Source organism: Montipora foliosa, chromosome 13, assembly GCF_036669935.1.
Source record: "Montipora foliosa isolate CH-2021 chromosome 13, ASM3666993v2, whole genome shotgun sequence".
NCBI lineage: Eukaryota > Metazoa > Cnidaria > Anthozoa > Scleractinia > Acroporidae > Montipora > Montipora foliosa.
In genome coordinates this window covers 28,850,323-28,865,322 of record NC_090881.1, presented here as the reverse complement: position 1 = coordinate 28,865,322, position 15,000 = coordinate 28,850,323, and the positions used below count along the sequence as shown (strand labels likewise).

The following is a 15,000-nucleotide window of genomic DNA, read 5'->3' as shown; positions in this document are numbered from 1 at the left end:
AATGGTCCGCCATTACTAACATTATGTTCTTGAGAGAGCTGGATCGAGGAAAAAATGATGTCAAAGGCTCACTAGTTTAAGAATGCAATACGTGTGTACGCCGCAGAATTAATGTGCAGCACGGAGGTTTTGGGCTTTCAGACTTTTAAACTCACGCTTTGCACATATAATAAGCTGCGTTCACACCCTGAAATTTTTAAGGTAGTGAGCCTCTGACGTCACTTTTCCCTGGATCCAGCCGTTTGAAGTCCAATTGGTCAGTTTTGAACATGAGTAATGGCGGACCATGAAATCCAAAACTTACACTCAAAGTAAACGGCCTTTGGATAAAACTCAAAGTGCAAAATTTTGCCGGTCAGCTGTTAAGCAAACACACTTTCAAAATTTGAAGGAAAAAAGGAAGTGGTTTTTTTGATCACAGGGGCACTTTAAAGGGGGCTAAAATTGTCACCTAATTTTTTGGTGTTTAGGGGAAATTTTTAGTTAGCCACAAGTTTAAGACTCGAAAATGGTGATGTGGAATTCCTTTACTGATAAAATTATCATTACATCACAAACAAGATGATTCTGAGCAAACACGACCTTCATCTAGGTGTCATTTGTCATGAACATGAATAACGTCGGGCCGACTTTTTTTCAAGATTACCCTAATGCAATCTGTTTCAATCTTGTCCATTTGTGTCCATCCATGCTTCTCTTTCCTTTTGCTGTATCTATCTCATTTTGTTCAATGGTTTTATTTGGGCATTTTGGGTGTCATGAAGCTACATCATTTTGTGTGACATAGCCCCCTTAATTTTAAGAATTTCAACCTATAATACAGAAGTATGCATTTCTGTTATTACCTTGGCATTCAAAGGACAAACCGAAAGCCCTGAAGTAAACAGTGTGTCTTCATCAATCCATTCACCTGACCTCTAAGATGAAAAATTATGCAATTGAAAGTTGAAAGCTAATTTTAATTAAGAGGGTTCACCCCATCCTCCCCCAGATACCTTTACATACTTTTGGCCTCAGTAGTTCAAAAAGTAAATGGTGTTAGCCAATGCTTAAACAACTAACCAAAATAAATGGACAATGATTTATTCAATCATACCCCTATTCACCTTTTGAGCAGCTGGGGGCTGATGTGAATTTGGTCTGCTTTTCTATGGTAATTAAATGGATACACTAACCATTTCACCTTACCTGAATTGTACGAGCAATGTAGAGGGTTAAAACAAGCCACATCATACCACCTAATGCCTGGTGAAGGAGAGAAAACAAAAAGAAATTTTGAGAAACAACAGTCCCCGGATCAGATATATAATTATGTTGTAGTTCAATTTTTTTCTCTGGCTACCGGTAACTTTTTTCAAACCAGTTTAAGTTTTTTAAAATGTTTTTTTTACCATTTGTCTAAACTAAGGATTTTCCTCTTTGGGGGGTGTAGTTAGAGAGCAGGGGCTTGGTTTTTTAGGAGGTCTCAAAAAAATGAGACAAAAGACATCAGTCTTTTCTTTTCTCCTGTCTACTTACCTACCCTCCCTGATCTCCACTAGTGCTTCTATGCTACCCCACCCTCTCCAGCTCTTCACTCAGGTAGCCCCCCCTCCCCTCTTAGGAGGGATGAGGTTAAAGAGGACCCCAGATGTTGTTAAGCCTTGTACTCCTGAAATGGTCCCAATCACAGAGTAAAATCGTCTTGCATTAGAAACAGAATCTATCTCCAGTTCTGTGCAATTGATACACAGGTAACAAAGTTCTCTAAACAGCTCTTTGACCCTGCAAATAAAGCTAGAAGTACCTGCTTCGCAGGATAGACATAAAGATGTCACTCCACTATTTATCCATGCTGTTTTGGCAAAATGTGATCTGGAAACCAACTTACCCTGGCTTTTCATAAAAGAGTGTCAGGCTTTTACTTTTTTGTCTTAGGACCAGCCAAACATGACTGCAGGGAATTCCCAAAAGAACTGTAAGAAAATTTTGTTTTGAAAACATTCTATCCAAATTGTCACATTTAAACTCACATCATACAAAAAATATTATTATTTGGTTCATTTTACAATCTGAAAGTTGTTGTAATTACTACAAACCAGTACAAAAAAAATTAATGGAATCCAATGACCAGGTATGTCACCTTAAAATCAAGTCAAACCACTTACCGTCACTAGAAAACTACAGCTGGTAAATTATTGTTATGAGAAGGGGAGTGAAATGGATGCAGTGTTAAATATTGTTTTACCTTTGGTTGAAATTTGTATAAAGCAATTTTCAAACTACCTTCTGTCCCGCAAAGTTTTTCTTACTCAGAACCACAAATCCAAGCACTGCAATAAGACAAGAACCAAGACTGGAAAGATATAAAACCCTCTCAGCAACCACAAAACCAACTGTGAAGAAAAGATTTGATGCAGGAAGGAACGGAACAATAACCAGAGCCAGCCCCATGGTCAGAATCCTAACAATGGAGAATGATAAGTAACAAATTAACCTTTATTTTAGCCTTGAGCTTTAGAAGAATTATCATGTGGTGGACCAAGAATCAAACATTTAGATGTAGACAGCACTTAGTACTTACAGTTCTAATAGTGAAGTTTTAAATGCTATTAATACAACATGAATGGTGAGCAGAAGGTTTAAGTCATTGTAATTCTCATACAAAAAGGACGCAAACAATGTTACCAGAATTGTGAAATGAAGGTGTGATCCAAAATCAACTCTAACTTGAAACTTTCATAATTCTATTGCAGCAAGAAAGCACCAACTCATAACACTACAGTAACTGAACTAACCAAATTAATCAAAATTATTTTTTTATATAATTTTCTCACCGCTTAAGGTGCAATTTTTTGCCAAATAGACAATAGGAGATAAGCAATAACAGCACAGCCCACATAGCAGCGACACAGAGCAAACGAAGATCAGTGAATGACTTGATTAATGGCACACAGCCCATGGACCAATCAAAACAAAGCCACTGGGGTACTATAAGAAGCCAGGCATTTATAGCATACAGGTAATTATAGTTGATTACCTAAGAAAAGGAGTAACAAAATTGAACCATGTTACATGATTGTGTACCAATGATTTCCACAATGTAAAGATTCAGGAAATATTGACAAGTAACATTCTTTCACAACTTTAAGTTCATGATGCAATTTATATTCCCATTACTGTTAATGAATTTACTTTTAAATGCAGTCCTTTAGAAACACATCTATTCATTTAAGCCCTCACAAAACAGGAATACAACAAATGAATCTGCCTTTTAAAAGCATTGGAGCTCAGATTCACACAAACAGCTTCCACCTGGATTAATCTTTACAATTCAGTGTACAGAATAGGTATCCAAAATTTGTCACTCTCTGGCTTGTGCCAGAGTAACACTCACCCTCAAAGTAATAGACTTCTCAAATGAAGCAGGATTATCCACCACTTGGAATACTGGAGGTGATGAGCCCATAATGTGCCAGCGACAAAGCAGAAGAATCACTCCAGTGAAAAATAAAACTGCATGTCTGTACATGACACCCTTAATCCACAAATGTGATTCATTTTTTTCCTGTGTGCAAGTAACAAGGATACAGTGACATATCATCAGACTGCAATAATAATAATAATTAATAATACTTCTGTTTCAATGTTATAAATTGTATCAAGGCATTAATCCCACAAGAGCTCTTTGAACTGTGTTATGAAGTACTGGTATTAAAAAAGACAAATAATGCATCCTTGTTACCATTTTTGTGTTCCCATTTCTGTTTTCTTTTATGTACATTAACTTTGTCTGTATAAGTACGAGGGGATCAATTCTGCATACCACCATCAAATCATAGGCAGAGCATATTCCCTACAATAGAGAAAATTAATAAAGATGTAATTTTCATTGTATCCCTGCAGGAAAAGGCATGGCGAAAGGCAAGAGAAACAATGCAGAAAGCAAGATTTGTAATTGTTCATTTCCCAAGCAAATGTTATTTGACTGATTTGCTTGAGAGATATAATGTTCTCTGAGACTTCACACAAAATATTATGTTCATTCTGAGCTTCCATTCGAGTGAAATAATAAGGAACTTTGATGGAAATATCAATAAATATTAGTGTAAGAACATTTTGTACTAATAGTAAGCAAGCACATCATCAGGTAATTGGAGATCAAACTTTTTATAACAGTGCAAAATTAGCTCAGAACCTGAAAGTCTCGGTCACTACCATGCTGGTCATACAAAAAGGTGCCTGATATAAATAATTATTATTTGACATAAAAAAATCAAGCATGTCACAGCATCTGGAAAAAAATTACTTTAGAGACAACGGTATGGTAGGGTTTGACCTCCCTTAAATCCCCTCCAAGAAATGTAAATGGCATTGATTCCAGAAAATATCTGCATCCACTCAAAGAAGGTTAACCATTATTGGAAATTTCTCAATGAAACCTTCACATGAACCCAGTCATGTCAAATTTTGTTAGGATGCAAGTCGTATAAAATGATTTCTTGGAATAACAGTACTTTTTAAAGAATGAATTTAAAGCCAGTGAATACATGCAAAATTCAATACATTACCAAGACAGTAATTCCTTGTTCCTTACAAAGCATAGCTATGCCACAGAATGCCATGCTAAGCATAAGGTATTTCCAAGAAAATTTCTTAGGAGATGAATCTTCTTCACAATCTACAAGCAGTAAAAGTACATTGTAACACACTTAAAGCAACATGTTAAACTCACTTTTAATTATTAATTCACATCTTTTCAGCCAGTAAAGGGTGATGACCAGGTGGACATTTTAGAGAATTGAACATCTTATTGACATGTCAAGCATGGTATACAGTTGTTAAGGAGTTTTTCTGGTGTATTTGCCTGTTTTCCCTTTCTTCATTGCCTACAAATGTAGTGAGAAAGCTGGTGACTTGATCACATTACATAGGGGCTGCTTATACAGCTGAATTGCCAGCCATGCATGTGCAAGTTTTTGTCAAACGGAACACCCTCAATGCTCCCAATGGCTGACTTGCAGTTGCAAATTTTTTTTGAGCAACACACAAAAGTGTGATCTAAGAGCAGATCTCATACTTACCAACAAGACAACATCTTGCGTAAAAGAGAAAGGAGAGGATAAAAAACAGTGCCCCCAAAAGATCTGCTCTTCCAACCAAACCTGCAACCTAAATCACAACATGTTTTATTCTGCCTGTTGGTTAAACTAAACTGACATCAAAGGCTTAAGCTTTCTCCTGGGATTCAGTAAAAGAATGTGATACTGACCGATCCTCTTGTAAGATGCCACATGTTTATCTTCTTTTATGGCCACCATACTTTCCCTAGTAAGTTATTCTTGAGAAATTTATGTTCAACAATTGTTTTTTACCATTTTTTATTTCACTATACTTGAAACTTGAAATGAGGAGTTAGATGTTTATCACTTTCATGTGATAAATTAAAATAGACAATCCATAATTTTTTCCTCATAAATTATTGCAAGCTGCAATCATGTAGACTGAGAAATTTAGCTTAAAGTTGCGGTGTGTTATAAGCTTGATTAGAAAATCAGAGGATTTCATTTATTGAAAGCTAGGTTGACACATGTGCAAATAGTGGCGATCTTAAGTGCTCACTTTAAGTCAGGATAATATAGCTGAGTTTCAATTTTGAATTGTTGGTTACCTATTCTGCTCAAAGAGGAATTTTTTCAGGAACTAGCATCACTTGCCAAGTAAAATCGTCTGGTTTTAGACAGAGGAAAATCACTAAATGTCACTACTCTTTGAGAAAAACCAACATTTTTTAATTTGATTCAATTTGCACTCATTGATTGGCTTTGATTTGATTTGTAAAATCCCAATCATTATTAGTCCTCCAGCCAGCCTCCAGCCCACAATCAATATTTATTTTATTTTCAATTAAAAGAGATTTATTTTCGTTACTATTAAATTAAGCCTATTCTTTTGATTTTCGGGTCAGATAATATTTCAATTCTGAAGTCATTGCTCCAGCCTTTAACATCTTTTCACATCATCACTTTGATTATTTACTTTAAAGACAATCTTGTTAAAAATTAAGGAAACTTCAGTGCCCATTCCAAAAGAAATGCATTAAACATTAATACGCAATTTCGCTTAAATAATATTTGGCAAAGGTACCTGCTAAAATCTTTGAAGAAAAATATATGCACCAGAAAAACAATATTAGAATCAACAAGACTTCCCTTAGGGAGGTCAAGAATATATCTCTGTTATTGTGAAATTACGAAAATCAAGATAAATCTAATTAAACACTTACACTTTCTGTGTGAACTGGATGTACTGCAAAAAGCAATGCGCTGAACAAACTGGCCTTGGGGGCGGAAAAATTGTTTTTATGGTGCTTGTGGGTGTCAGTGACAAGCACTGAAAAAAAATTCAAAGACAATGTTGACACCAAAGCATGGAGTATGACATTGACAACATGAAAGCTCCAAGGATTTACTCCTCCTGCCAGCCAATAATTGAATCGAAAAGTCAAAATTGTAAGAGGACGATAACTTTTGTGGCTTGCGTTAGAAGATACGTTCGCTCCCCAGAAGTCGTGGACGAACAATTTTCCCAGCGGGGTTTCACCTCGCAAGTCTTTATTGCTCACAATGGCCTCAGAATCATCAAACACGAATTCCCCTTTGCAGGAGTTCCAATAACAAATGATGGAAACACAACATACAACAACAGAGGCGACGTTTAAAGACAAGTTAGGGAAAGGAAAATCACTGCCTATGTCTAAGTCTCCTTCGCACGCATCAAAGTCCAAATAAGTTGTGATTTCGCGCTCCTCTGCCGGAAGATCCTTTGGAGTTTTTTTCCGAAGTTTGACTCCATTTGCCCTGTATCTGGATGCCATAAAGATCGTTCCACATTCAGCTAATTCCGGGCAATTTTTAACCTTATACGCAGTGGGTTTAACTCAATCATTTTTTTGAATCAAAGCGCGAATCTTGTTTACCCTGCAAGCGCCAAACACCTGTAGACGACCCTGTAGACAGGAATAATCTTATTACCCTGAAGGGAGAGGTGCGACGTACAAACTATTAATCGTGGCGGCTTTAAAAAATGTAGAAATAGAAGTTATTCGAGTAAAATAATACTTAACTTCAATTGAGAAACAGCTGAAAATCGTTTATAACAAATATAAAACAATAATTAATCAAATTCTTTCCAAACCAATCAAAATACACGACTATTAAGGGTCAATTAACTTTCCCCTCCCTAATACACACCATTTTTATCCGATCAGTGCGACATGAATGCTGGGATTGTCCAATAATCAAAAATGGTGGACAGTCGACGTGACACGACTACGTAGTAATTTTGTGGTTCCGGCCATTCCTTTTCTCTGCTTTGTCGGTTACTCTGAAACTCTAAGTATTCCGAACAAAATACTTTGTGTTTTACTCGTTAAGTAAACATCGAGCTGCTTGTGTTCTTCTCAAAGATGGCGAACTTGTTAGAACCACTTCCATTAGCAATGGAAAGGTGCTCTTTTAATTTGGTTAACGTTGTTTAATTAATTTGCCGACTTTAATTCCTCTGTTTTTTTATCTTTATAACAAAGTGAGTGTTTCAATTTTAAATAGATTCTCACTATACAAACAAGACAAGGATGTTGACTATACTCAAGGTTTGTAATTTAACAGCAAATGACTACGGGTTTAATAATATATAGACCAAATGTTGCACCCAAATCAAACCCTTTGGGAGTAAAATGTTTTGTTCCAGGTATTTCCATGTGAATGCTACATTATAATGCAAATACAGTACCCAAAGCATCTTAACCCCAGGAGATCTCAAAAGACCAATTTCAAAGAATTAAAATTCAGCCCTAAACAAAAGACATCATCTCGAAACTGTAGGGAATAAATGTAAGGAATTGTTTATTCACCAGAGCCTCGAGATGATGCCTTTTTTTTTGGACTAAATTTTTCATTTATCGAAATTGCTCTATTGGGTACAACAATGAGTTGGCCGATTTGGTCTGTTAATAGAGCAGTTCGCACTCTTGAGTGCATCAAGGGTAATCAGGGCAAGATGGAGAGAAACTCAAAGGTTTGTGTGGAAGTTCATAACAATGAAAAGTATTCATGATATGCAATTTTGGGGTTTTTTTATTTTCCAAAACAGAAGATATGCAGTCAAAGGTGCGGCAGAATAAAGTTGGAGAGAATGGCTATTGAAGAAATTATTTATTAAACAAAGTTTCTGCCATACATTTCCTGTTATTCCAAAGGCACACAATTACAGAGAATGTATGGAGACAAAAAAGCCGTATTTAGGAATTCCAAAGAATAGATAACAAGTCCAGTTCATCTCAGTTCTGAACTTGAACTTATTTGTTTGGTCTATGAAGGCAAAAGTCTATTAAGTAGAGTCAATTGTACACTTAATTTGCTTTGAATTTCCATACAAACCTTTGAATTTCCTGCCATGTTGCCCTGATTACAAATGATGCACTCAAGAGCATGAACTGGTCTATACACTTTACTCTCAGTTGACATAAAAATAATTCAAAGAAAACAAACCATTGTAAACAATTAACCTACAGCAAAAAGAGACCTTGATCAAAAAATTATTTCATGTTATTAAACTGTGGATGAGCCGAATATTTTTCTTACAGACTTGGCAGTCAGCTGGCAGTTCATCTGAGATGGTTTCAAGAAACATTGACTCTTTTACTTGTTAATCTTTCCCTAGAAATAATCACAATAAACAAGACTTGAGAAGCAAATTAATTTGTGAAGGGGGAACATTGAAAAGTGTCCAATTAGGTCTGGTGTAAGGTTGCCAGATTTCACATGCATACTCTAAATGTGGTCTGACTGAACTAAAAAATGTTTTCATAGTTATGGTATCGTTAAGATCCCTACAGATCCCTAATACCATTTTGTGATGGTATTTGGGTGTACTGATGTACCAATAAAGACAATGTTACCATTGTAGGAGCTTTTGGTATGTCCATAGTGGCCAAAAACAGTGTTGGTTTCATTTAAACCCTGCCAGAGAACATAAAAATTAGAGGCTAAACTATAGAATACAGGGCCGCTTATTGAATAATGAAAGCTTCTATTGTTACATGTTTTCGTTCTACAAAAGCTTCTAACTAATTTGCATGTGCAGGACCTGTATGGCCCTGAATTCTGTTGTTGCTCTGCAAATGAGTTTGAAAAGATAAGCAAATTATCATTAACCACTATAAGAAGAATTTGCTGGTACACGTATATGGCTCTTATAATGTTTACAAACTCTGGAAACAATAATTGATAGAAATGTTGTGACACATTGTTTGTTTTTATTTCTAGTGGATTATAGCAAACTTCCACGATCAAGTGGAGATGGAATGGAATATGCTTCAAGCAGTTCTAGTGATGGAATTACCTCAGACTGTGGAAATAAAAATGACCTTCCACACAGAAAAAGTAGTTCTTTAGAACATACAACCAACCAACAAGAACATTTTGGAAGGCATATTCCCACTCCCAAGGGAGCAAGGACTTCTTTGCAACTAGAAAGCATTGCAAGAAACAATTCAACAATTAACAGAGATTTGCATGCAAAACATGAAACAACTGATCCATTTATTGATAGAGTGCAGCTGGCAACATCAGAGCAACAAAGTAAACCAGTTCTGCAACAAAATAGAACAAATCTTTTACTCCAAGGATCTGCAGACCTTCCACATTCAAACAATCAACTGAGATTGTCACTTTCTGGAGAAAATCAGCTTTTGACTGTGGCATTACCTACCTCCGAGCTAGACTTAAGAGAACATTTTGCCCAGAAATCCATAGTAATTGAGCACACTCCGGAGTTTGTGGATCGGCAAAAAATTATTGATGACTTGGAGGAACAAAACTCCAAACTGGTAGAAGAGAAAACAAGGCTGTCCGTTCAACTTGGTGTCCAGACAAAGGTCTGCAAAAAGTCTTATTACCAACCTTCAGATTGGAATTATACGAGAATGACTACAAGTACAAATTTTCTGAACTGAGCATGCACATTAGGTTTAAAGAATGAACATTTTCGACGTGCGAATGCTCAGAATCGAACTTAGACCTCTTACTCATAGTGTCCTCTTACTCCAATCTGAAGGTCGCTATAGTCTGTCACTTCCCATAAAAATTTAACATTTCGCAAAATTCAGAAAGTAACCAAAGCTCCCAATTGAGAAAACTCAAGATTTCCAACAGATGTTTTATTTTGGTCTAAGACAGGCCATGCTGGAGCAAACACCCTTAGGAATGCTATGATCTATTATAGTATTTAACCATGCAGAAAAATTAATAAGTCAGTTTTTTTTAGCGACTTCAGTCATTTATTGTAGTGTTTTGTTACTGGAACAGGTGAATGCTGAGATAAAAAGACTGCTTGTGGCATCAGTAGGGGAAGACATCAGCAACAGGCATGATATCACTTATGATATTACTTATCTCTTATTAGTGTTTTGCATACTTTGTGAAGATAATAATCTGAATGTTCATTTTTCTCCCATTTTTCAAACATTGCATTTACCAAACATTTACTGGTAGGTTGGATGATTTGGTGAATAGAAATGTTCAGCAAACTGTGGAACTAAACCACTGGAAAAAAATGTGTGAGGAATACTCTGAAGAGTCAGACAGACTGGAGATTGAGTGTGATGTGTGGAGGACAAAATTTTTGGCAAGCAGGTATGTAGGATTACTGAAGATATCATTACTAATAAGGAGCTCAAGCAAAGTCACCTTTGTGTTTAGAAAAAAAAAACATGTGGAAACCATCAAATTGATTTCTTGCTTGCAGATCCCCCGCTTGCATCACAAGTTATTTGCACAAATTAAAGTGAATTTGAGCAAAATTAGAAAACAGACTAACCTTTGACATATTGTAGGTTCTGTATGCCTTTTGTCATTCATATAATTGTCTTTGCTTGAATGAAATCCAATATGATTTGATATGAATTTATTTGATTTCATTTCATTTGTGCACGACCCCACAAGCTATATTCAGCCTTAACCCATTGACTCCTGGGGGTTCCCCATTGACAAGTAAAACCGGTTTAGGCCGGTTTAGGGGTGAATGGGGTAAACATTATTGTGTGAAAAAAGTAAGTTCTATTTCTATAAATAATTTACTATATTTAAAGTGTGGGTTTTAGAGATTCATGTAAGAGATAAGTGATCCTCACACTTTTCAAGTGTTAGGATCACTTCTCTCCTTCATGCATTTTAGATCTTTGATTGGTAGACATGATTTATGTTTAAAATTAAATGTATATTTCAGAATGATGTCAGATGAACTATCCAATTGGAAAACAGCACTTTATACAAGGTTTAGACAAGCACAGAGTGCTTTACAAAAGTTAATGGATGAGAGAGCTCAGTTGCGGCAATACTTGGTTCACACTAAGCGGTAATAGAAATTTAAGAGAACTGCCGTTATAGTAACAACTATTTTGCTTTCTGACAGGTTTTTTTTTTTTGCATTTTTATTGACTGACGAGTAAAAATCGTCTGGCGTTAAAAAGAGTAAAATAAAGGGCTACTACATTATGTATGTCAAAACCTTCAGATGAAGAAATGTTTTCATAGGGAGCAAGTGTACTCAGTGCTTTGTGTGGTGTTAGTGTTAATGTACGTACCGTGTGGTCTGCTGGTGGGAAAGAAAAGGAAAGGAAAGGAACTTTATTTAATATGTGTCTAGTCATTCTAGCGCTGAAGCACTAATTGGGGACACTGTAAATTGAAATTAACAACTAACACAAATCAAGTCAAATTTTGGTTTTTGAGGAGAGGGGAAACCGGAGTACCCGGAGAAAACCTCATGGTGCAGAGTAGAGAACCCCACAAACTCAACCCACATATGACACCGAATCTGGGAAGTGAACACGGGCCACATTGGTGGGAGACGAGTGATCTCACCACTGCGCCATCCCTGCACCCCATTAGCCATTAGCGTTCTTACATTTTCAGGGGTTGCATTACTGTTCAGGGTGTGATGTCAGGTTTATCTGACGAAGGGCAAATGCTCAAAACATCAGCCCGCAAATTCTTCTTGTGTTGGTTAATTTACCCTTAGGGGCTGTTGACATATTCCAAACTGCCCCACTTAATGTCCAGTAGACGTTAAGGTCAGAATATGTTGACGACCTCTTATCAACTCCAGTGATATGACCCAATATGCGCATTTTATTCCCTACCAATACAGCACCACAGTTTCTTTAGAAAGTACAGTAACCCCTTTAGAGAAAATATTGGTTGAGTTTTTTTGGTGTAGTGGCTATTGCTAGATTTTTAAGATGCAGTTTTTTTGGTTGTCATTTCCCAAAGGGCACATACATGTAAACCTCACAGTTCATAAATAATTGGCTGTGTTCTTCATTAGGTTAATTCAATCTCTGAATTCAGTGTTGAGGAAAGTAAGTGGCACCATTCCAAGTTTCAGATCAGCATCTCCTACTTCAACTGAACAAAGCATTGTAGAAATGGCTTCCATCAATAGCTCCTTGGCTGAAGAGACATTGAACCTGGTACATGGTGTGTTACCAACATTGTCTGTCTCTGAGACATCACTAATATTGAACCATGAGACGCAAAACAACGGTGCAGAACTTAAGATGTTTCCAACATCTGCTGAGAAATTAGCCTTAGAGGTAAAATCATTGACACTCTTCCCCTTAATGCATCATTTGACCTTTAAGTCACAGAAGTCTGCCGGAAGGTTGTCACCTAAACTAACAGTAGTTTAACCCATTGACTCCTGGGGGTTCCCCATTGACGAGTAAAATCGTCTGGTGTTAGACAGAGTAAAGTACTAAGTATGGCCAGTTTCGGCTGGTTTAGGAGTAAGCTTTTACTTTGTCTAATGCCAGACAATGTTAGTCATCAATGGGGGAGGGGGGGGGGGGGGTGGGGGTGGTTTAGGAGTCAATGGGTTAACCCTTTCACCCCTGAAGAATCCCCCATTGACAAGTAAAATCGTCTGGCATTAGACAGAGTAAAATCTGTAAGTTTCACTCATAGGAGGGAAAGGGTTTTAATGACCTTTGTCCTTGCTTCTTTGATTAAGCGAGGTTAAGATGATGAGATTTTCGTTAAGGTTTGTTTGCTTGTGTCGTGCAGGTCTTGTCCAGTGATGTTAATCTTCTAACTGAACAGCAACAACTGAGAGGTGTAATGAAGAAGATGTCTCGGCAGTATATGGGACATGGCTACCAAAGCAGATTTTCTACCAAGAATTTCAGAGTAACATATGATTGTTGCAATAGATGCTCTGGACCCCTTAATGTTGTCTGAAATACCTGCAATCACATTCTTCAAAGTTGTGAAAAATATTTTAGCCCTAAAAAGGCATTTGTAAAACTGTGACATACCTTTTCTTAAGAGATGGTGTAACACATTTTTAGATAACAAAGGGCAAAGTGAAGCCAATGTTTCATGACTAGGAATGGTTTCATACATAAGATACATAGAGAATAATTGTGGCTTCTGAAATAAGCAGTAACAATTTTGGGGCTTTCAAGAAAGGCATGACAAGTTTGGTGAGGAAAAGGCCAATGCAAGAGAAGACAGAACACCTACGGTACATTTTGGAGTAATACATTATTTTTCTTTCTTTAATTATTATTTAATTTTCAGGGTGGAGAAATGACTCTTATTATAATATTATTTTAAACATTGAACAAGGCAACATGTGGTTAATCTGTGAATACTTTTATGGACTTAACTTAAAAAGTTTTCCAGCTTTGTTACATAATGTACAATAAGTTATTATTATTTGTACAAGCAAATTATTTATTTTTTATGCAATGAAAATATCATTCTTAAAATATTTATTTTAAAAATTACACTCACTGATATAATTATAATGTTGTGGCAGAAGTTTGTTTGACTTTGTTCCACGTCACATCAAAGGAATAAAAAAAGTTATTGGATGGAAATATCAGTTACAGTGTTGTGTCAAGTTATCTAGGGTATATGTAATTACTACAACAAAAATATATAGTTCGTAGTAACAAGTTCCTTTTAGGTGATGCATTGACATTTTGTCTTTTCACTTAACATATGTACATTATTTTGTAAATTAAGGAATATATTGGGCAATCATCTATGATACTTTTCCAGTGTGGCTTCCAAGGCTTGAACATACTGGAGTTAGGGTTAGAATGCAAGTTACCGAGGATAAACAGAGGCTTTTACATGACTATTTGTCCTGATTTTTAACAAGATAGAGAACAAGATTTTTTGTGTCATTTCTCACAGATGTCATCTTTGTTTTTCTTGCTTCTGATTAGAACCTGACCATATCCATCATTTGAATCTTGCTCTCAATGATATCCTTCAACCATTTTTCTCTAAACCTGGATTTTCCTGGTCTGAATATTGTAATACAAAGGTAAATAAGTAAAATTCTCTCCTTAAAAAGGCCAAGCACAATATTGTTCATGGATACTGTATTGCTATCAGCAGTTTCCAGTATCTTTAGTAGGATGCATTTTCCCAGTGAGCCTCTTCTGAGTTTTTCACTCCCATTTCCTCTTTCCCCTTTCCTATCACCCATCATCTTTCTTTTTCTCTTCATCTGTCCTCTACTTACAATAATTAAAATTTAGGCAAAGGTCCTAATACCCCTGTAGTACAGACTACGAAATAAAATGTTCACCTTCATTTATCAACTACATGCAACTGTTGCAGTTTAAATTTTATCATAAAGGCTATTACACCAAGAGAAGAAATTTTCTGTTTTTGCACTCTTGCTTGGCAAAGAAAAACACTATTTACAAAAATTACATTTTTCTGTAATAAAAAAACACAGGGTCCTCTTTGAAAATGAGAGGTAACATACCTGTGAACCAGACGATGGGTCTCAAAAATGTAGTAAACTTCAACAGGAAATGTCTGCAAAAGAAAACCTGAAGCATGTAATCTCTTTCTCTAGCTTCGCAATGTGTTGCAACAGGCATAAAAGGTGCTGTTGATGAAAATTTAGTCAGTTTTAATCAGCTTTACATATAAA

General features: G+C 36.2%; 3 protein-coding genes across 3 annotated transcripts in view; 1 reads left to right on the top strand and 2 right to left on the bottom strand.

Annotated features, from left to right (window-relative positions):
* LOC137983291 (protein O-mannosyl-transferase TMTC4-like) overlaps nucleotides 1–7,082 on the bottom strand; it is a 14,214-nt gene extending 7,132 nt beyond the window's left edge. The window contains exons 1-9 of the mRNA XM_068830494.1: nucleotides 6,266–7,082; nucleotides 5,064–5,151; nucleotides 4,551–4,660; nucleotides 3,725–3,835; nucleotides 3,377–3,547; nucleotides 2,817–3,019; nucleotides 2,266–2,443; nucleotides 1,189–1,245; nucleotides 846–917 (exon numbers count right to left, since the gene is read on the bottom strand). Of these exons, the coding sequence (XP_068686595.1) occupies nucleotides 846–917; nucleotides 1,189–1,245; nucleotides 2,266–2,443; nucleotides 2,817–3,019; nucleotides 3,377–3,547; nucleotides 3,725–3,835; nucleotides 4,551–4,660; nucleotides 5,064–5,151; nucleotides 6,266–6,856 (1,581 nt within the window). The 5' untranslated portion in view covers nucleotides 6,857–7,082. The remainder of the gene's footprint in view (nucleotides 1–845; nucleotides 918–1,188; nucleotides 1,246–2,265; nucleotides 2,444–2,816; nucleotides 3,020–3,376; nucleotides 3,548–3,724; nucleotides 3,836–4,550; nucleotides 4,661–5,063; nucleotides 5,152–6,265) is intronic.
* Nucleotides 7,083–7,264: 182 nt separating this feature from the next.
* On the top strand, nucleotides 7,265–13,280 carry LOC137982963 (golgin-45-like). Its single transcript, XM_068830129.1, has 8 exons — nucleotides 7,265–7,488; nucleotides 7,590–7,633; nucleotides 9,309–9,919; nucleotides 10,350–10,408; nucleotides 10,536–10,676; nucleotides 11,269–11,397; nucleotides 12,370–12,637; nucleotides 13,107–13,280. Exons 1-8 carry the CDS (start codon nucleotides 7,448–7,450, stop codon nucleotides 13,278–13,280), a joined length of 1,467 nt encoding a protein of 488 aa, XP_068686230.1. The 5' UTR covers nucleotides 7,265–7,447.
* A 942-nt stretch (nucleotides 13,281–14,222) lies between these two features.
* Nucleotides 14,223–15,000, bottom strand: part of LOC137982964 (A-kinase anchor protein 14-like) — a 2,691-nt gene continuing 1,913 nt past the window's right edge. Inside the window, exons 3-4 of the mRNA XM_068830130.1 lie at nucleotides 14,830–14,882; nucleotides 14,223–14,359 (exon numbers count right to left, since the gene is read on the bottom strand). Of these exons, the coding sequence (XP_068686231.1) occupies nucleotides 14,275–14,359; nucleotides 14,830–14,882 (138 nt within the window). The 3' untranslated portion in view covers nucleotides 14,223–14,274. The remainder of the gene's footprint in view (nucleotides 14,360–14,829; nucleotides 14,883–15,000) is intronic.

What these genes read in the sequence shown, in the direction of transcription:
- LOC137982963 (XM_068830129.1), top strand. Translation starts at nt 7,448, where the DNA reads ATGGCGAACTTGTTAGAACCACTTCCATTAGCAATGGAAAG. An exon ending in TACTTGGTTCACACTAAGCG is followed by an intron (nt 11,398 to 12,369) that starts GTAATAGAAATT and finishes GTTCTTCATTAG; the next exon opens with GTTAATTCAATCTCTGAATT. An exon ending in CTGAGAAATTAGCCTTAGAG is followed by an intron (nt 12,638 to 13,106) that starts GTAAAATCATTG and finishes TGTGTCGTGCAG; the next exon opens with GTCTTGTCCAGTGATGTTAA.